General features: G+C 38.0%; 4 protein-coding genes across 8 annotated transcripts in view; 3 read left to right on the top strand and 1 right to left on the bottom strand.

The window, feature by feature from the left end:
* Window positions 1-1,111, top strand: part of LOC117635352 — a 1,982-nt gene extending 871 nt beyond the window's left edge. The window contains exon 4 of the mRNA XM_034369682.1: window positions 1,057-1,111. Within this exon, the coding sequence (XP_034225573.1) occupies window positions 1,057-1,111 (55 nt within the window). The remainder of the gene's footprint in view (window positions 1-1,056) is intronic.
* An 883-nt stretch (window positions 1,112-1,994) lies between these two features.
* On the top strand, window positions 1,995-5,044 carry LOC117635058 (metal tolerance protein 4-like). The gene is made up of 7 exons (XM_034369386.1): window positions 1,995-2,353; window positions 2,868-3,040; window positions 3,261-3,459; window positions 3,859-4,037; window positions 4,129-4,279; window positions 4,432-4,565; window positions 4,747-5,044. Exons 1-7 carry the CDS (start codon window positions 2,143-2,145, stop codon window positions 4,924-4,926), a joined length of 1,227 nt encoding a protein of 408 aa, XP_034225277.1. The 5' UTR covers window positions 1,995-2,142; the 3' UTR covers window positions 4,927-5,044.
* A 663-nt stretch (window positions 5,045-5,707) lies between these two features.
* Window positions 5,708-7,657, top strand: LOC117636191. 4 transcript variants are annotated; one of them, XM_034370691.1, is made up of 4 exons: window positions 5,729-5,899; window positions 6,163-6,293; window positions 6,412-7,186; window positions 7,367-7,657. In XM_034370691.1, exons 3-4 carry the CDS (start codon window positions 6,562-6,564, stop codon window positions 7,570-7,572), a joined length of 831 nt encoding a protein of 276 aa, XP_034226582.1. In that variant the 5' UTR covers window positions 5,729-5,899; window positions 6,163-6,293; window positions 6,412-6,561; the 3' UTR covers window positions 7,573-7,657. The 4 variants fall into 4 exon arrangements, with proteins under 4 accessions (XP_034226580.1, XP_034226582.1, XP_034226581.1 ...); XM_034370690.1 differs by having other exon boundaries at window positions 6,070-6,293; XM_034370692.1 differs by having other exon boundaries at window positions 6,070-6,310.
* Window positions 7,658-8,204: 547 nt separating this feature from the next.
* LOC117634061 lies at window positions 8,205-15,908 on the bottom strand. 2 transcript variants are annotated; one of them, XM_034367963.1, is made up of 8 exons: window positions 15,365-15,908; window positions 14,153-14,521; window positions 13,630-13,889; window positions 12,622-12,763; window positions 12,063-12,434; window positions 11,829-11,960; window positions 10,983-11,111; window positions 8,205-10,873 (listed from the first exon to the last, which is right to left on the bottom strand). In XM_034367963.1, exons 1-8 carry the CDS (start codon window positions 15,488-15,490, stop codon window positions 8,630-8,632), a joined length of 3,774 nt encoding a protein of 1,257 aa, XP_034223854.1. In that variant the 5' UTR covers window positions 15,491-15,908; the 3' UTR covers window positions 8,205-8,629. The 2 variants fall into 2 exon arrangements, with proteins under 2 accessions (XP_034223854.1, XP_034223855.1); XM_034367964.1 differs by lacking the exon at window positions 15,365-15,908 and adding an exon at window positions 15,204-15,293.
* Window positions 15,909-16,777: the final 869 nt, after the last annotated feature.

Raw genomic sequence — 16,777 nt, 5'->3', positions numbered from 1 at the left:
TGCATACAAAATAAAAAACAAAAATAAATTGGTTTAGGTGACAAAATGTTTGGATTACGTCATGGAAAAAAAATTTTAAAAATTTTAAAAATTTATATTTATTTTTATAAGGACTTTGCGCGACGAAGTTTACTTTTCATCGCGCAAAGTCACTTTGAGCGACGAATTATTTTTCCTTGCCCAAAGTCACTTCGCGTGAGCGACGAATTATTTTTCGTCGCGCAAAATTGGTCGCGCAAGACTTTGAGCGACGATGCATTGTCGTCGCGCAAAAATTTGTCGCGCGAAGTGACTTTTTGGCGACGAATTATTTTTCGTCGCGCAAAGTTTGGTCGCGCAAGACTTTGCGCAACGATGTATTGTCGTCGCGCAAAAGTTTGTCGCGCTAAGTGACTTTGGGCGATGAATTATTTTTCGTCGCGCAAAATTTGGTCGCGCAACACTTTGCGCGACGATGTATTGTCGTCGCGCAAAAGTTTGTCGCGCTAAGTGACTTTGGGCGACGAATTATTTTTCGTCGCGCAAAATTTGGTCGCGCAAGACTTTGCGCGACGAAGTTTCAAGTTTCGTCGCGCAAAGTGGCTTTGCGCGACGAATAGTTTTTCGTCGCGCAAAATTTGGTCGCGCAAGGGGTTTTTTTTACTAGTGCGTTGGATGTAAATTCAACGGTTGACTTGAATCGGGTAATAATCATTTATGTCATATTGCATTTATATATATCATTTTGAACCATTGGATTAATATCCAACGATGGGTGACCACAATCTCTTGGACTCCTGTGGTCCAAGAGATCGGGACTGTTCCTACTACTAGTAGTATTTGGAAACTCATGCCCAAAAAAAGGAGGTTGTATTTGAAAACCTTTTCAGAATGGGACTCGGATACAACACAACCTAACCCTATATAAATGCAAGGCCGTGCGTAGTACCTTTCACGCACAAAATTTGAGTTTTCTTTTCTTTCTAAATTTGTTCCTCTTTTGTCTGCTCTGCTTGTTCTGATCATGGCTTTGAGAAACATTGCTACTCTTGTTTTCTTTGTGGTGATGGCCTTCAGTGGTGCTTATTCTAGTTCTGTTTATAGAGTTGGAGATTCTGACGGGTGGACTTGAGAGGCCTTGTTGATTACAACAAGTGGGCTTCAACAAAAGATTTTCACGTTGGCCACACTCTCATTTTTGCTTACAACAATCAATTCCACCACGTGATTAAAGTTTCTGATCAAGACTTTCAATCTTGCAATGCTACATCTGCCATCTCATCTTATACCTCTGGTTCGGACACAATTACCCTTAAAAGGCCCGGCCATTATTACTTTCTTTGTGGTGCTCCTGGCCATATATTGCCAAGCCGGACAAAAGGTTGACATCAAGGTCTCTCTGCCTGTTCCAGAAAATTTGATCCCAAGTCCAAGCCTGTCGTCACCTTATGGATCCTCATCACCTTCAGCCTCTAATCCTGTAGAGATGTCACCAAGCTCAACCCTAAGCAGTGCTCCAGCTATTGGCTTGGCTTTTGCCACTGTTGTGTTGTTTCTTTTGGGTTTCGAATTAATCTTGAATTTGAGTTCGTATAATATTTTTCCAATATACTTTCCAAAAAAAATCACATAAATGTACATAGAAGGTTGAAGGCCACATTTTTATGTTTCGCCCCTGAATTTACTTGAATGAGTGGCGTCTTCCCATAATCATGTCGATCCATGCATGACATGAGACTTGTCGATTGATTGGATCACAGTATTAATATGACGATTGCAGCCCATAAAAGAACGATGAAGAACACGCCATATTATATATCAATACAATTTGCTTTGTACTAGCAGCTAGTAAGCTGTTGTTGAAATTTTTGAGAGGTGTTGGCGGATATAATATAAAATCTTAATAGATCAAACAAGTGTATTGCATGCAACGGATATACATGGACTATCAGCAGCATAATCAGCACGAATTTCAATATCCGATCCGTTAGGGTATCGGAATTTAGGAGCAGCCACCATCTAGCTAAGACTCTAAATTAAGCAACTTGTTCGAACAAGATTTTCAATTTTATTTACAAAGAGATTTGTGTCTCTACCTGTAATTGCATTGATGGGTTTGTTGCTGTAGGATCAAAGATTGGTAGTTCTTTAATTTTGAGTACAATGGAAGGAGGCTTGAACCATATGATCAAGACCCCATTCTTGTCATGTGAAGATGAAAGGGCCAGCAAACATGGTTTAGTTGGAAGCAGTAACTCTGTCGCTGCTATGAAATGTGATTTCTTCTCCAAATTGCCTGACAAGGTTCGGTCTGGCTTCGATCCTGAGGCCCCTTTCCATCTTAACCTTTCTAAGACCACTGGCTTGATAGAAGGTAACTGAAAACTCTCTCTTGGTTCTTGTTTTTATCCTGGATTTAGATAATACCCTTAAAATTAGAGAATCTTATTTGGTGTCAGTAAGATTTGGATATTTTTGTGCTACTGAAATATGGGAGTTATTTGATTGATTATTAACATCATTGGTCACTTGCATGCAGTCCATTTTAAACAGAAAAGGATGGATCATTTAACTTTGAATAACGAAGTTCGTAGTTGTCTGAAATATTTTAATTATGTAGTACTACTAAATATCAGAACAAATGATGGTTTTGAATGTCCTCTGTAGTCTCTCTGGAAGAATCATTAAAATAGATCAAGCAATTGGATAGAGCTAATGAGGTGATCAGTTGAGTAAACTACAACTGAGTCATCGACAAAGACGGTATTGAGGTTGTGGAAAAGAAGATAAATTGTTTTCTGATTATGATTATATGTTTAAGTTTAGTGATTTTTACAATATAAAACATATGTTCCTCTCTCTTAAAAATGAGTTTCTTTTTGTATTAGGGGAAAGAGAATACTATGAGAAGCAATTTGCCACCCTAAGGTCTTTTGAGGAAGTTGACTCTCTAGAATCACCCCATGTCATTGATGAAGAGGAAGATCGAAAAGAACAAGCCCAGCATGAGAGAGCAATGAACATTTCTAATTGGGCAAACATCTTTCTGCTTGCTTTTAAGGTTATATATTTTATTCCTTATGCAGCTTTGCTAGTATTCTGCAAATTAAATGGCAAGGCACTTCAGTATCTCAACTATCCGAACTTATTCTAAGAAAATCTGAGAAAGCTGATCTTCTTTTGAACAAGAATGAGCCAACTGTTTCATAAAATTCATCCAGATTTCATGTTAGTCATTGATTGTTTTAAGTAAAAGCCCTTGTTGTTTCTATGCAATGCAGGTATATGCTACACTACAAAGTGGATCCTTAGCTATTGCAGCATCAACACTAGATTCTTTGCCAGATCTTATGGCTGGTGGTATACTTTGGTTCACACACTTGTCAATGAAAAACATAAATATCTACAAGTACCCTATTGGGAAATTGAGAGTGCAACCAGTAGGCATCGTCGTATTCGCAGCTGTCATGGCTACTCTTGGTATGTAATGTGGCCTAACCTCTACCTTATCATAATCTTAGGAAGTTGAGTGAAAATGATCCATTGTACTGTTGAAAATATATATGTTTAGGCTACACAAATTATTCATTTGTATGTTCAAAAAAGAACCCCCAAATGTTTTTTCATCAAGGGGCATATGCCTTCTGCAGATTCAATTTTCATGCCATACAAACTGAGACTAAAGTAGTTTAAGTAAAATTACAACTCCTCAAATATAACTGGAACACTGGCAACCATAATTGTATGAAGCTGAATCTTTTGACTTGCATTAGAATCCTTGAAAAGGTGCTAATGGGTTTTCTTTCTTCACTTAAGTTCTGTTTTAAGACTATATGAAAAATTGAAGGCATACACTATAGCCCTTTCACTCCAGTGCAGGCTTTCAAGTGCTTGTCCAGGCCCTAGAACAACTGATCAAGGACAAACCTTCTGAGAAGATGATTTCAGAAAACTTGATCTGGTTGTATGCCATCATGCTGACAGCTACTGGAGTAAAATTTGTACTTTGGTGTTATTGCAGAAGCTCTGGAAACACAATTGTCCGTGCATATGCAAAGGTTTATACATGCAATTTACAACACATAAAACTTCATATTTGCTCCTCCTGCTTTGTGATCTTACTGCATTACTCAAACTGATGCTTGCCAGGATCATTATTTTGATGTGGTAACAAACTTAGTTGGTTTGGTTGCTGCTGTTCTTGGTGATATATTCTGTTGGTGGATTGACCCTGTTGGGGCTATCATCCTAGCATTCTACACAATTTCCAATTGGTCCGGAACTGTGCTAGAAAATGCAGGTCTCTCTCTCTCTCTCTCTCTCTCTCTCTCTCTCTTCCCCACACACACAAAAGGTTGTTCTGTGCTTTTGATTGAAAGCCATATAGATAAAGACTCGGAATAATTTTATAGCAGGGAACACTGATATACTAGTGGTTGCTTCTTCATGCAGTTTCTCTGGTTGGACAATCAGCTCCTCCTCAAGTGTTGCAGAAATTGACATATCTCATCCTAAGGCACCACAGTTTAATCAGACGTGTCGATACAGTTCGTGCCTACACGTTCGGGGTTCTTTATTTCGTTGAGGTGCAGTGTTAAAGTATTAAGTTCAACTTGATTTCTAGTGTTAATTTGAACACCAATCATTTCTTTTTCTTATGAAATCTAGCCGCTGTAAATCAGTTGTTGAAGGGCACCAAGATAGTAACATTTCATTTTAGTTCCTGTCCTCCCAAGTCCTTACCAGAATTTTCCTCTACAAAAACAGGTTGACATAGAACTGCCAGAAGATTTGCCTTTAAAAGAAGCTCATGCAATTGGAGAGTCATTGCAAATCAAGATCGAAGAGCTCCCAGAAGTCGAACGGGCGTTCGTTCATCTCGATTATGAATGTGACCACAAGCCAGAGCACTCTGTTCTGAGCAGGCTCCCCAGCAGCCATGCTTAATTTCGAGTTCCCCATGAAACAGTGCCCTGTTGTTTTTGGTGATTGAGATATGTGTGAGAATGTGAGATACATATATGATTTAGTTTTTAGTCCTGAAATATTACTATGAAGGCTTTGTGATTTTAACACTTGGGAGGCTTTGCCTTCGCGCCCTCAAGTCGCACAAAAAAAACTTTAACCAAATTACATCATAAAAAGAATATAGAGCCCGAAATGATATAGCCCCTTATTGTGGCTCTAACCACCAAATTTAGGAACCCTTCATTTGGGAGATCGTAAGTCTAAATTATAATATTTAAGAGTTGTTTAGATTATCGCTTGTATAGCAAGTAGATACAAGGACGAGCATAAGTATAAATGTCTATTTTGTCCTACAAATTTTAAATAAAATGAGTAATCAATCTATAAATTATGGACAATGTGGTGATTAACCAAACATTTACCACCATTTTCTCTTTTTACTCTTTTTTTTTTTCTTTAACACAAAAATAAAATGAAATGACAGCATTGACCTATAAGTTAACCAAGGAAATGATTGACCTAAAAACTAGGATTGGCATCATATACTTTTTTTTTATTTTTGGGATATTGTTAGACTTACCACATTTTTATGCCACCGTGTACCACATTTTTAATAGAAGTGGAGTTCCCCAATACAATGGGGCCCACTTCTATTAAAGAGATAAAGATGATACACAATGTGGTATTAAAATGTGATAATCCTAGCATTTTTCTCTTTTTATCTTTTTTTTTTTTTTTGGTTGAGAAAACGTTTTATTTTCTTTTTTAAATGGCAATAATTGATAGAGCTTGGTTTTTACAGTAAGCGGCTCTGGTGATAAAGTAGCGGTGGTGACAGTGGAACTCCAACTTCACAATTGTTAGGGTTTAAAGACAGAGGAATTAGGATTAGGGCTTTGCAGCGAGAGGCACTGAGCTTGCATTCGCCGTTGAGGTTCAAAGGAGTAGTTGGGTAAGTGGATTTGGTTCTGGTCATCAGCTAAACAAAAGAAATTTGAAAATTCCGTTGAATCAGACAAAGCCTTGAACTTCTTCTCTCTTCGTTTTCTTTCTGTGCTTCTAAATTTCCAGTTCTGGGTTATTATTTGTATAATTCTTTCATGCAGCAAATCTTTTTTTTAGGAAAAATTTGGTACACAGCTTTTGCTTCATTGGAAAATGGAGGCGAAAGAGAAAAATGTGAACACTGAGTTTCATGTTCTTGTTTTTTCTTAGGTTCTGAACGTAAAAGGAACATTTTTTTGCTGGGCCTGGTTGTTCGAGAAAAGCTAATGATTGTTGCAATAAACTTCCAATTCAAAAATGCTGGTGGAACCTTTCTGCTTAATGCCTGAAACTAAGTTGATGTTAGCTTAGAACTTGAGTAATTAATTATCTTATTATCAGTTTGAAATTGAATGTTTTGAGTATTCAAGTTACAGTTTCAGGATTGACAATAGTTGGTTTCTTCTTTCTTATATGCAGGGGTTCTGATAAAAAGATTAGTGTGACCGGTTGTGATAACTAGTTGAACCAAACTACTTTTGAAATAATAGCAGAAACCCTTTTGGTTCGTTTTGATTTATCAATAATTAAGCCTTTGCATCCCAAAAGGAAATTCAGTTGTTCTCTGCAATGAATTCTGTTTTCTCATCACAGCCCCTTTGCATTCCCCTAGCTAGCTTCCAGTTGCTACCTTGTCTTCAAACACAACCTCATTATACGTTCCCCAACCGTGTCTGTTATCGGAATCGTTGCATCTCTCCTCTTTCTCTTTCCTTTCCTTTTATTTCGCATCAGGCTTTGCATGCTCGGCAATCATTTTGTGGTGCTACAGCTCCACCAGATGAAGGAGTAGTCTCTGTAATCAACTTCGACGATTTTGCTGAGAAAGACTGGTCCTTTCTTGATTCCGCTGATTTCAGTTCTGGACCAGATTATAACCTTAACATTGATCGCATTATAACTGCGGGAGAAATTGAAGAAACTTCAAGAGTTATGGTTTCAATTGGTTCCGAAGGATTTGTAGATCGGGTGGTTGAATCTTCACCCTGCAATCTCTTGCTTGTTGTCCATGATTCACTTTTTGTGTTAGCTGGCATTAAAGAAAAATATGACAAGGTTAAGTGTTGGCAAGGAGAATTAATATATGTACCTGATAAGTGGGCACCTTTAGATGTTGTGTTCCTTTATTTCCTTCCAGCCATGCCCTTTACACTTGATGAGGCGTTTGGAGCACTTGCAAGGTGTTTTTTGGCAGGTATCTTGTATCAATTTTTCTTTTCATTCATGTTTGTGTTGTGTTGTGCTACTGCTTCTCAGCCTCGATAACGTGTCATTATTTGCCTCGGATTCATCCTGGTATGTTATTCAGGGCTCACCCTGAAGTTGCATCCTAGCACTGCTGTTTCATTCTGAGTTCTGGCTGTTGCTTGTATAGGTGCAAGACTGGTTATTAGCCATCCCCAAGGAAGAGAAGTTTTAGAGCAACAACGACAACAATATCCAGATGTTGTAACTTCTGACTTGCCTGAGAAGAAGACTTTACAGGAAGTTGCAGCACAACATTCTTTCGAGTTAACCGACTATGTCGACGAGCCTGGTTTTTATCTTGCTGTATTAAAGTTTAGTGGGGCAAGAAACTGAGAGTTGATTCTTGAGAGTTCCTAGTGCAAGAAACAGTGGATTCAACTGAAAATTTATACTTACACCTTTTTGCCTGCTTGCGTTATTTTTCTTTGGTTTAAGATTCTTATCTTTGGGCCACTTCACCCTTGTGCCATATACTGAGCCTTTTGCTCAGTAGGGCTTTTGTTCAAGAATTGAACTCCCGATTAATCAAATTTGTTCACCAAATGATGTGTCAAGTACAAAAGTATTTGAAAACACAGTTTAACCCCGACTTCTCTTCCCAACTCATGTGGCATGACTTGGCTAAACAACATCCATCACATTAATTAAAAGAAACGAAAACGCATCTTATCTTTGCAAAACCTGAACATCATCAAGCCTTCTTCTCTTCTCTAGACCCTACCAACAAATGGAGAGCCTCCTCCCTCCGTTTTTTCCTCCGGTTGTTTCTTCCCTTTGGCTTTCAATTGTGTTGTGTTAGAGCTAGGCCATATGCCAATGGAAAAGGAGGATGCCAATGATGACTTGAATGGTAAACAAAACCCCAAGCCATAAAAAATTTGATGTAACAACGCAGGAACGATTTTAGTGAACATAAAAATAAACATTGATTCTCAAAAAGTTTGCATTAAGAAATGACAAATAACTTCCTCATAAGCCCCATTATTTTCATCAGCCAAGAAATTTCAATTAATTAACTGACAATGTTGTAGGAGGCTCAAAATCCTAAAACAAGTACAACAGATGGGACTGTTTCAGCTCTGAAATACAAAAAGAAAATTTCCATACCAATAAATTCTTCATTTAATAAAAGTAAAACAAAATAAAACAAAACCTGGCCTCTACAGAATCTTCAAACATAGTAGCACTCTCCCTCTCTATAATAGGCAAAAAAAAAACGATGGGACAACTTGGATAACTAAAGAGAAAAAAAATACTATGAGCTAAAATTGGAATTTTTCAAAGGAAGATTATTGTGTACCATATACCAGGTACCACAAACCTTCATCACCAAATAAGAAGATAGAGACTGAATTCCTGAACAGCCACCTCACACCTTCTTACAACTACATCAGAAGAATGAAAACCTTATGCCATTACTAGCTGCAAACAGGTTGTATTCTTCAATAGTGGCCTCTTTCTTATTGCACGCATGATGATCATTCTCAACATGATCTGAACATTTTTGTGGAAAATCCCCAACAGTCTGTTCTTCCAACGGCATAAGATTTGAATTACATCCTGGAGGATCAGCCAGAGGCCCACCATAATGGAATAAGGAAAAGCTATCATTACTCGTATGCAATCTGCCAGAATTATCGTCTTCTGCTCCTTCTCCACTTGCCGGTGCTTGCATTGAATACGGTCCAGATGGATCCACACACTCTGTATTAGCTTCATAAAGAGATTCTTGCACACCTGGGTTAGAAATTTGAGTCTGCTCCTCTGTATTGATGGCTGGATAAATTGGAACTGGGCCAGGGGTAAACAAGGGAGTGGGTACATGCTGCACAGGACTATACGGCATGCAGAAGCCTGAGTTTCCATTCATACCATACCCAAGAGGGCCAGCATATAGATAGTGGTTGGGATGAGGAAAAGACATCATTCCACTGGTTGGAGCAGCAGGCCATGAAACTGAACTTTGGTGATAGTAACCCATTGAAGGAGCTTGAAATAAGGGAAAGTGTACATTTTGGTTATGCATTGGAGTAAGCATGCCATGATGCTGAGAACCCACACTAATAGCAGACAAACCATTATCAAATCTCTGAGCAATATTTGTTGATGGATTCCCAAGAATGTTACTCCCTGCTCCATTCAGTGAAGGGCCACTCAGTGCCCTGCTTTCCATAGACTCCCCTCTCTTTGCATCCTGATTATTCTCAATACCATGGCACTCTGGGAATCCATTTTGAATGGATAAAGAAGTTTCTTTTCCTCCTGATTTCTGGCTGGCATCTTCTGAATCTGAAGTGGAAGAAGATTCCTGATTTCCATGATTTGACGAGGTTGTATTGCTGTCTCCCTCACTGAGACATGATGAGCAGTTATCAGAATTAGAACTGCTGCCGACCATGGAGTCAGAAATTCCATTTAATGCAGTGTCAATAGAATCCTGTGCTCCAGCATGAAATCCATTCTGACAACTGACATCCATTCCTATGCTGGATTTTCTTAATTCCTTCAAATTATTATCTTCATCAACTTCACCTGAATTTACCACAATATCACCTGTACATATGTCACCAGATGACTTCATGTTTTTATCTTCAGACTTGAAAGCAGATGACCTCAAGGTAACATCAGAGTCTGAGTTACTTCGAGGATACTTTTTCGTTGGCTCTACGGGCTCCCAAATTTTCCTGGGTTGAGGCAAATCTGTACCAGGATTGTCCCCTGAATTGACTTTGCTTTTGGGTCTTGCACAACTATCACGCATGTGTTCTACTTGGTTATACCTGTTACCACGATAGAATTGCTTAGAAATATCTAATGCAGATTCCGACTTACTTGCGGTTTTGGTCTCCCAGCCCACTCTGGCAGCAGAAACATGGGGTTCTACCTTTGCTCTATATTCAGTATTTTTGTTACAGTTGCAAGAATGGAAGTCATATCTGTCACTCATCCGGTTGCCGGGGGAGAGGAACTTCTCAGTAAACTTAGGACCACAATGCCGACCATTGGACTTTGGGCCATTCACTCTTAATTGCCTGTTTGATCCATTGATGCCCCTTGAGGGAGTCTCCAAATTATCACCATTACATCTCGACTCAGATCTATTAACCACAGAAGCACTATCTGAAACAGCAGCATATCGGCGCCTGTCAGACCACTTCAAAGATGCATCAAGTTGAACTTCTCTCCTAAATTTCAATCTCCGTCGAGAAAACTTTGATTGTTCAGCTATAAAAGAACCCGTACCACTTTTCCCATTGATAATTTCACCATCAAAACTATCATAACAAGGATCTTCAATTTTTGAAATAATATAATCATTTTGGAACTGTTCATCTGGAGTGTCAGGAGATCCAGGTCTAGACAGAATATCATCACCAGCTTCACTAACTGAATCCTTGCAGCTAATGGAACTATTAGGCTCCTCATCAGCAATTAGTGATGATGATTCTTCCTTTGAGACATCGTGAAGATCAAGAGTTTGATTTGCTTCAGAACATTTCTTATCCTTATCCTTTTCTTTCCCTTTCAACCTCTCCTTTCTTCGTAGCTTTTTCTCTCTTTCTTTTGTCCTTCTCCTCTCTTTGCGTTCTTCTTCCTCACGCTTTTCTTTTTCTTCCTCTTCCAGAAGCTTCATCTGTAGGAAAAAGTACAAAGCCGTCAGAAGTGTTTCTCCTGAAACTGAAAATGGCTCTTCTGGTTTTTCTTCCTAGTATCTTATCTTTAAATATAACAAGATTTAAGACCTGCTTTTCAAGAGTAATTATATCTTTGCAAGCAACATGAACTCGTTCTTCCAGCAGCTTTAGTGCAAGACAAACAAAGATGCTATGCGCATTTTGGCGGGCTGTTCCTTCTCTAAATGCCTTTTCCACCTGAAAGAATAGCATTCACAGTCAAAAATGGAATACTTAATATTAAATACTCAGAAATGTGCCAGCATTACACAAGCACATAGTGAGTAATTGCACAGCATAGCATGGTGCAAACATATGTTTGGTGCTCGAAAGCCATAATAGTTTAGCAAGGATAATGCTTCCCTCCTTGCCCATAAGGAGGAACTCCTCCTTGCTTACTGATGTGGCTCAGCCAAAATCTGATACGTGTCTCTTTTGTGAAGAATAATTAAAGTGAAAAATAAATGCACCTTTGAGAATTTAAAAAAAAGAGGAGTTCCTCCTTATTCTGCTATGAAGACAAAGTGTACACAACTTGTGGCTAGTCAAATTCCTTTTCTTCCTCTTTCCCCACCATAGGTTCTCCAACCTTTAAATACCATTTCCTCAATAATTAAAACAAAAGGTTTAAATAGTAAAAATAGTGCACTATTGTGATTGCATTACCCTAGACACCATTCACCTCACCACAATTTGTGTCATTCCTTGCATAACAAATATAATTATCCCTCTTTACTTTCCACAATCCACAACAATGTCTATATAGACTGAACTGTATACCTAACTGAGGTTTTAGAATAACATGTGGAACATGAATGAACATATGATCACCCAAAAGGTAATCAAACAAGGAGCTGAGTTTTAAAAAACAAAGACAAGCTTTAACACACAACAAGATCAGCAGAATGAACATGCCTGCTCCTTGAAAATAACAGTTGCAGCATCTAGAAGAAATTCTCGAGCAAGTTCAGGACTCTTCGCATGTTTTTGCGGACGGGAGCATTCTCCATCCAGCTCATTTCCATCCTTGTCCATGGAATCATCATCCTGAAGAAAAAAAAAACATTAAATAAACATAACACATTAGTTTTAACCCCTTAAGATATAAGTCTCAATTGCCTATAATAAGCTTTTCTGGATCTTAACTACCTCTTCTTCCTCTGCCTCTTCAGCATGCTCAAAAAACCTTCTGATAGTTTCTCCTCTTGTGATTGTTACATAGCCGTCTCCAACTATAAGCCTACAGTGAACACATTGTTGACCCTTCAACGCATGAGCTTTTACAGAAAGCTCAGTGCAGCGACCATCTAGTTTCCAAGCCCTCAGGGTGATAAAGCATGCACTTAAACCACCAAGATCAAGGCCATTGACCTTAACACTTCCATTCATGCCAACATTTTCAAATTCCAGAATGTCAGATTTTCCCTCGCCTGTTCCAACTGCCCATTCAAAGTGATGGTAAGTCCCTACAGTATCTGCAAAAGTATGGCGCCAGTCAGCTTGGACTGTCCCATCGGATACCTGTGATGACAGAAAATATACATCACATCATCTGTATGTATCATCAAAAAAAATGCTGCATAAATAAAGTGGCCCCACTATCAAAATTTCGTATCTCACCAGTTTTGCTCATGGATGACTTAGAGAAAACAACAACCATAACAGAAATCAGAAAAAGTCAAAATGAAAGAAACATATGAGGCCACACCTCATACTGAAAGGCGGAATCTGCAACACAAAACCAATTAGTGCATCGAGGTTCCCTCCGCAAGCGCTTCAGCTCCTTTAGCTCCTTGAACTCACGGATTACATTCCTTCTGCAATCTCTGCAAAATCTCTTGCTGTCAAACCTGTGACATGAACATCAAAATCTTAATACAAACCAGAACACTATAACATGAATTCTTATAAAGCGTGCAGCATGAATTAAGAGTAATTGATGAGGACTTCGGAGATATCACGACATAAAGAACCTATAATGATAGAACAACCAGAACACAAAGTTGTAAGAATAAAACAATCCTATGACACATTAATTAGTAACAGGGCAAACCTTTTCTGGACATATGTATACATATATATACAACACAGCCACAAAACCACACCCACTATGAATTCAAAACAGGTTGTTTCTAAATTAATGATGCCTCATCAATGCAGCTATGCATTACTTTTTACATTGATAAGACTCAAATCTTTAAATGTTTAGGGGTCTTGGTGATGGTTTCTGTTACCGAATCCATGAAAAATTTATCATCTACAGCATATCACTCTTCATCAAATTCAGTTAATATGAAGGATGCATTTATCCACTCCCAATATGTTGCCTATCATTATGTATCTTCTGCAATATTGCCCATAAGACAGATTGCTCTCCTTACTGTTCACCTGCATATTTTTTGGTGAGGAATTTCAAATACCCAACATTATGCTTACTAGGTGCTTGAACCCAAATAAAAATTAATTGAAAGAAAAGAGTATGTCTCAGGCCTATGTAAAATCCTTCAAGGGTACACCAGCTGATATTGGAGATCTATTGTTCCAAATTAAGCTACTTTTCTCTTCCTGATCAACTTTACCAGGCTGAATATCCCCAATATCAGTATTAATCTTGCAGGTCCAATAACTGAAACTTGATCCGCTATCTCCATTATCTGGCACTTCCACTGTTCTATATTGAATTTCATGCGGAGGAGATAAATAAATGGCTAATCACCTGTACATGAGCCTCTCAATAAAATCCTCTTCCTTCATCCTAAGAAGAGACTGCCGAGTTTCTTCTCCAAGTGCTGACCAAAAATCCACCAATGTATCGCAAGAAAGCCTGGCAGTGTGCAATGCACATGTTTCTCTTGTTCCATGACCTCTTCCATAACTTGCCATTCCTTGGCTTATCCAACCCCGACCTCCCCCACCACAGGCATCAGGATAAAGCAATTCACGTTCTCGTTCCCTTGCACGCGCACTGTCAAACACCTGATTCAAGCAAAACATCAGCTGCTATAATGAAATTGGATAATAAATTAAGGGAGCTGATTTTCCCACTCCTCTTTAGTCCACTTACCCTCACTTTGTTGGAAATTGTATGTACTCACTCCTCTTTTGTCCACTTACACTCCTTTTTTTGTTATAGTAAAAAGTAGTAAAAACAAAAGGGAGTGTAAGTGGACAAAAAGAGGAGTGGGAAAATCAGCACCCTAAATTAATCTCATAAAATTAATAAAATCATCAGAACTTACATTTTGAAGTCCCTTGAGAGACTTGCAATACAAATAGCAATCAATGAGTGTCAATGACCCCTCACGTGTTATCGTCAGACCACCCCAAGGATGGACAGATGGATCCGGGATTTCATCATGACATCCATTAGTAATACTTGACCCACCATCCTTTTGATTTTTTGAGGCTCTTGATCTGTTGCAGGATATTTGCCCATCTGTTCCCTCCTGCTTCAAAGACTTTCCATACATGACAATCTGCAAAAATCCTTCAAGCAATAACCCATTGCACCGAGAGCAGTACATGTTCTTACGAGCTTGCTCAAAAAGAGTTTGCTTGTCAATTATGAGAAGCTTCTGCCGAGCTTGTGGCAACAGCTCACTCCAAAACTGTCAAAAGTAAATAGAACTTCATAAGAGACTATTCACACCATCAATAGTCAAAAACAAAAGGAATAACGTGCAATCTGTGTATTGAACAATGTTATCCTTACTACAAGGAAATTTCTTATTAAACCCAACTACAGCCACCAACTTATTAAAGGAGCCAGAGTCTTAGGACCAGTAACTACGAAAAGTATATCAAGACACAACAAACGCAACTTTTCTTCTTGTCACATGCTTGTGTGGATGAAGAGTCTACATGTGTTTCTGTGTGTGTCTGTGTTTTAGGTTCCCTTAGCATGCAAGCCTGTAAGTTTTTACAATGACCTAAGCACCACAGGTGCATTAGACTTGGTATACCGATATTCTCCATTATAACTAGCCCACCAGGAATAATCAAAATCATAACATTTCTTTCTATTCTACTTTATACGTCCTTACCTCACATATGAAGAGCACTTTGGAAACAAAATGCTGATGATAAACACTCTCTGATAATGACAGACATTACGCAATTCTCAACTCATATACATAATTAATCATAAGATTATATCTACACTAATGGAATATATATATATATATATATATATATATATATATATATATACAAGTAGAGTGGATCCGATAAACAAAACACTGGAATTCCAATCAAAACTAGACCTCCAATAAACAATCGCACAAATATAACCTCAACAACACCTCCATCAGATAGCTTGGTAGTGCAAGATCCAATTCCAACTCGAAGTGCCCATTAAAGTCATTGATAAAACACGATACAAAAAAGTGATCCATATCAATCTCAACCCATTATAAATGCACAAACTGAATAAATTAGAAATAATTGAGTACCTTCTGGAGCTGATTGTAGCTAACATCATCGCGATGCTTGGACCAAAAGCCGTTGGGCGAAGAGAGGGAGTAAATGGGCGACGACCCATTACTGAATTGGTCATTTCTCTGAGGTAAGCCGGGCATATTTGGTTCAAGCAGTCATAGAATTCTCATTCACCCGCCCTTCCCATCTCCAGCAACGCGTTCAGGGTCCGATTCGGATCCAATCCGATCGATTATCGAGTATCAAAAACCGAAATTAAATCGAAGAACATTTAATTTAGGAATTATAGATCGAGGAGCGAAAGGTTATTGGATCGAAATCAATTGCGTTGGAGGTGAATCTGATTATTGGGATTGTGGGTTGAATTCAATTGAATTGAATTGAATTGGATTGGATTGGATTGGATTGAAGGGATGAGAACTAAGGAAGAGATTCAGAAAGAGAGAGAGGGATGTAGTGGGGTTTTGGTTGAAGACGATGAGATATGGTGCTGCGCATATATTTGTAGAGAGAGAGAGAGAGAGAGAGAGAGAGAGAGAGAGAGAGACAAAGGAAGGCTTTGGTAATGGACTAATGGTAGCTATAAGGGAGGCACGGGTAAAACGAAATGAGACACAGAGAGAGAGAGAGAGAGAGAATACTGTTACGATACAATTTACGGGATTGAAAATAAATAAATGAATAAAATCACAGATGAATTAATTTTCCAACCAACAAAAATCAATATACAAATTTGTAACTTTTTTCTTTTCCACTTTCTTTTTTCCTTTTGGTATGGAACTTTCATTTGATAGCAGTTTGATATGAAAACCGATTATTGGTAATAATACATACATACATACAAGAGTTACTTACTCTAGGCTATATTGTCAAGTTTCATCCATGCTCTATTAACCGTCACATTTCTTATTATATATGACTTATACATTCACACGTCGAATTTTTTATTCTCATTCTCGTTTGATTAAATTAGGTGTGAATGCCTTAATATTGTTTTACAAAGAAAATAAAATATTTAATAAAATGAAAAAGATCATCATACTTCTATATAAATTCCATTGGGACTCAAACAATTTTTTTCCACATCCAGCACCAATAATATTTTATCAAAATTCTTATTTTACCCAAATATAAAATTGAAAATAAAAAACAAAATAAATTCAAGAACAATGAAAAACAAACCAAAACCAGTGGAGCCTCATTCTCATGTGATAACCACCAAATCACTATGGTATGTTTACATTACTATAAGAAGAAATATAATTGGATAAACAAGGAATGAGAATTTGATCAACTACCCATCTTAGTTTATCTGATTTCTAGTTTTTGGAGTATTTCATTAAGGATTTTAAGGTAGGACCCGTATATTACATGATTCCTTATGTGTAAGTAAATGCATATGTCAAGAATGGAAATCATTTCGTTTA

The sequence above is a fragment of the Prunus dulcis genome, chromosome 7 (genome assembly GCF_902201215.1).
Source record: "Prunus dulcis chromosome 7, ALMONDv2, whole genome shotgun sequence".
Classification (NCBI taxonomy): Eukaryota; Viridiplantae; Streptophyta; class Magnoliopsida; order Rosales; family Rosaceae; genus Prunus; species Prunus dulcis.
The sequence above is the reverse complement of the archived record's forward strand: the minus strand, read 5'-3'. Positions and strand labels throughout refer to the sequence as shown.

What these genes read in the sequence shown, in the direction of transcription:
- LOC117634061 (XM_034367963.1), bottom strand. Translation starts at nt 15,490, where the DNA reads ATGCCCGGCTTACCTCAGAGAAATGACCAATTCAGTAATGGGTCGTCG. An exon ending in ATTGAGAGGCTCATGTACAG is followed by an intron (nt 12,764 to 13,629) that starts GTGATTAGCCAT and finishes TTCATGTCACAG; the next exon opens with GTTTGACAGCAAGAGATTTT. An exon ending in TAATTACTCTTGAAAAGCAG is followed by an intron (nt 10,874 to 10,982) that starts GTCTTAAATCTT and finishes TTTTTCCTACAG; the next exon opens with ATGAAGCTTCTGGAAGAGGA.
- LOC117636191 (XM_034370689.1), top strand. Translation starts at nt 6,562, where the DNA reads ATGAATTCTGTTTTCTCATCACAGCCCCTTTGCATTCCCCTAGCTAGC. An exon ending in TGCAAGGTGTTTTTTGGCAG is followed by an intron (nt 7,187 to 7,366) that starts GTATCTTGTATC and finishes TTGCTTGTATAG; the next exon opens with GTGCAAGACTGGTTATTAGC.
- LOC117635058 (XM_034369386.1), top strand. Translation starts at nt 2,143, where the DNA reads ATGGAAGGAGGCTTGAACCATATGATCAAGACCCCATTCTTGTCATGT. An exon ending in GACCACTGGCTTGATAGAAG is followed by an intron (nt 2,354 to 2,867) that starts GTAACTGAAAAC and finishes TTTTTGTATTAG; the next exon opens with GGGAAAGAGAATACTATGAG. An exon ending in AACTGTGCTAGAAAATGCAG is followed by an intron (nt 4,280 to 4,431) that starts GTCTCTCTCTCT and finishes TTCTTCATGCAG; the next exon opens with TTTCTCTGGTTGGACAATCA.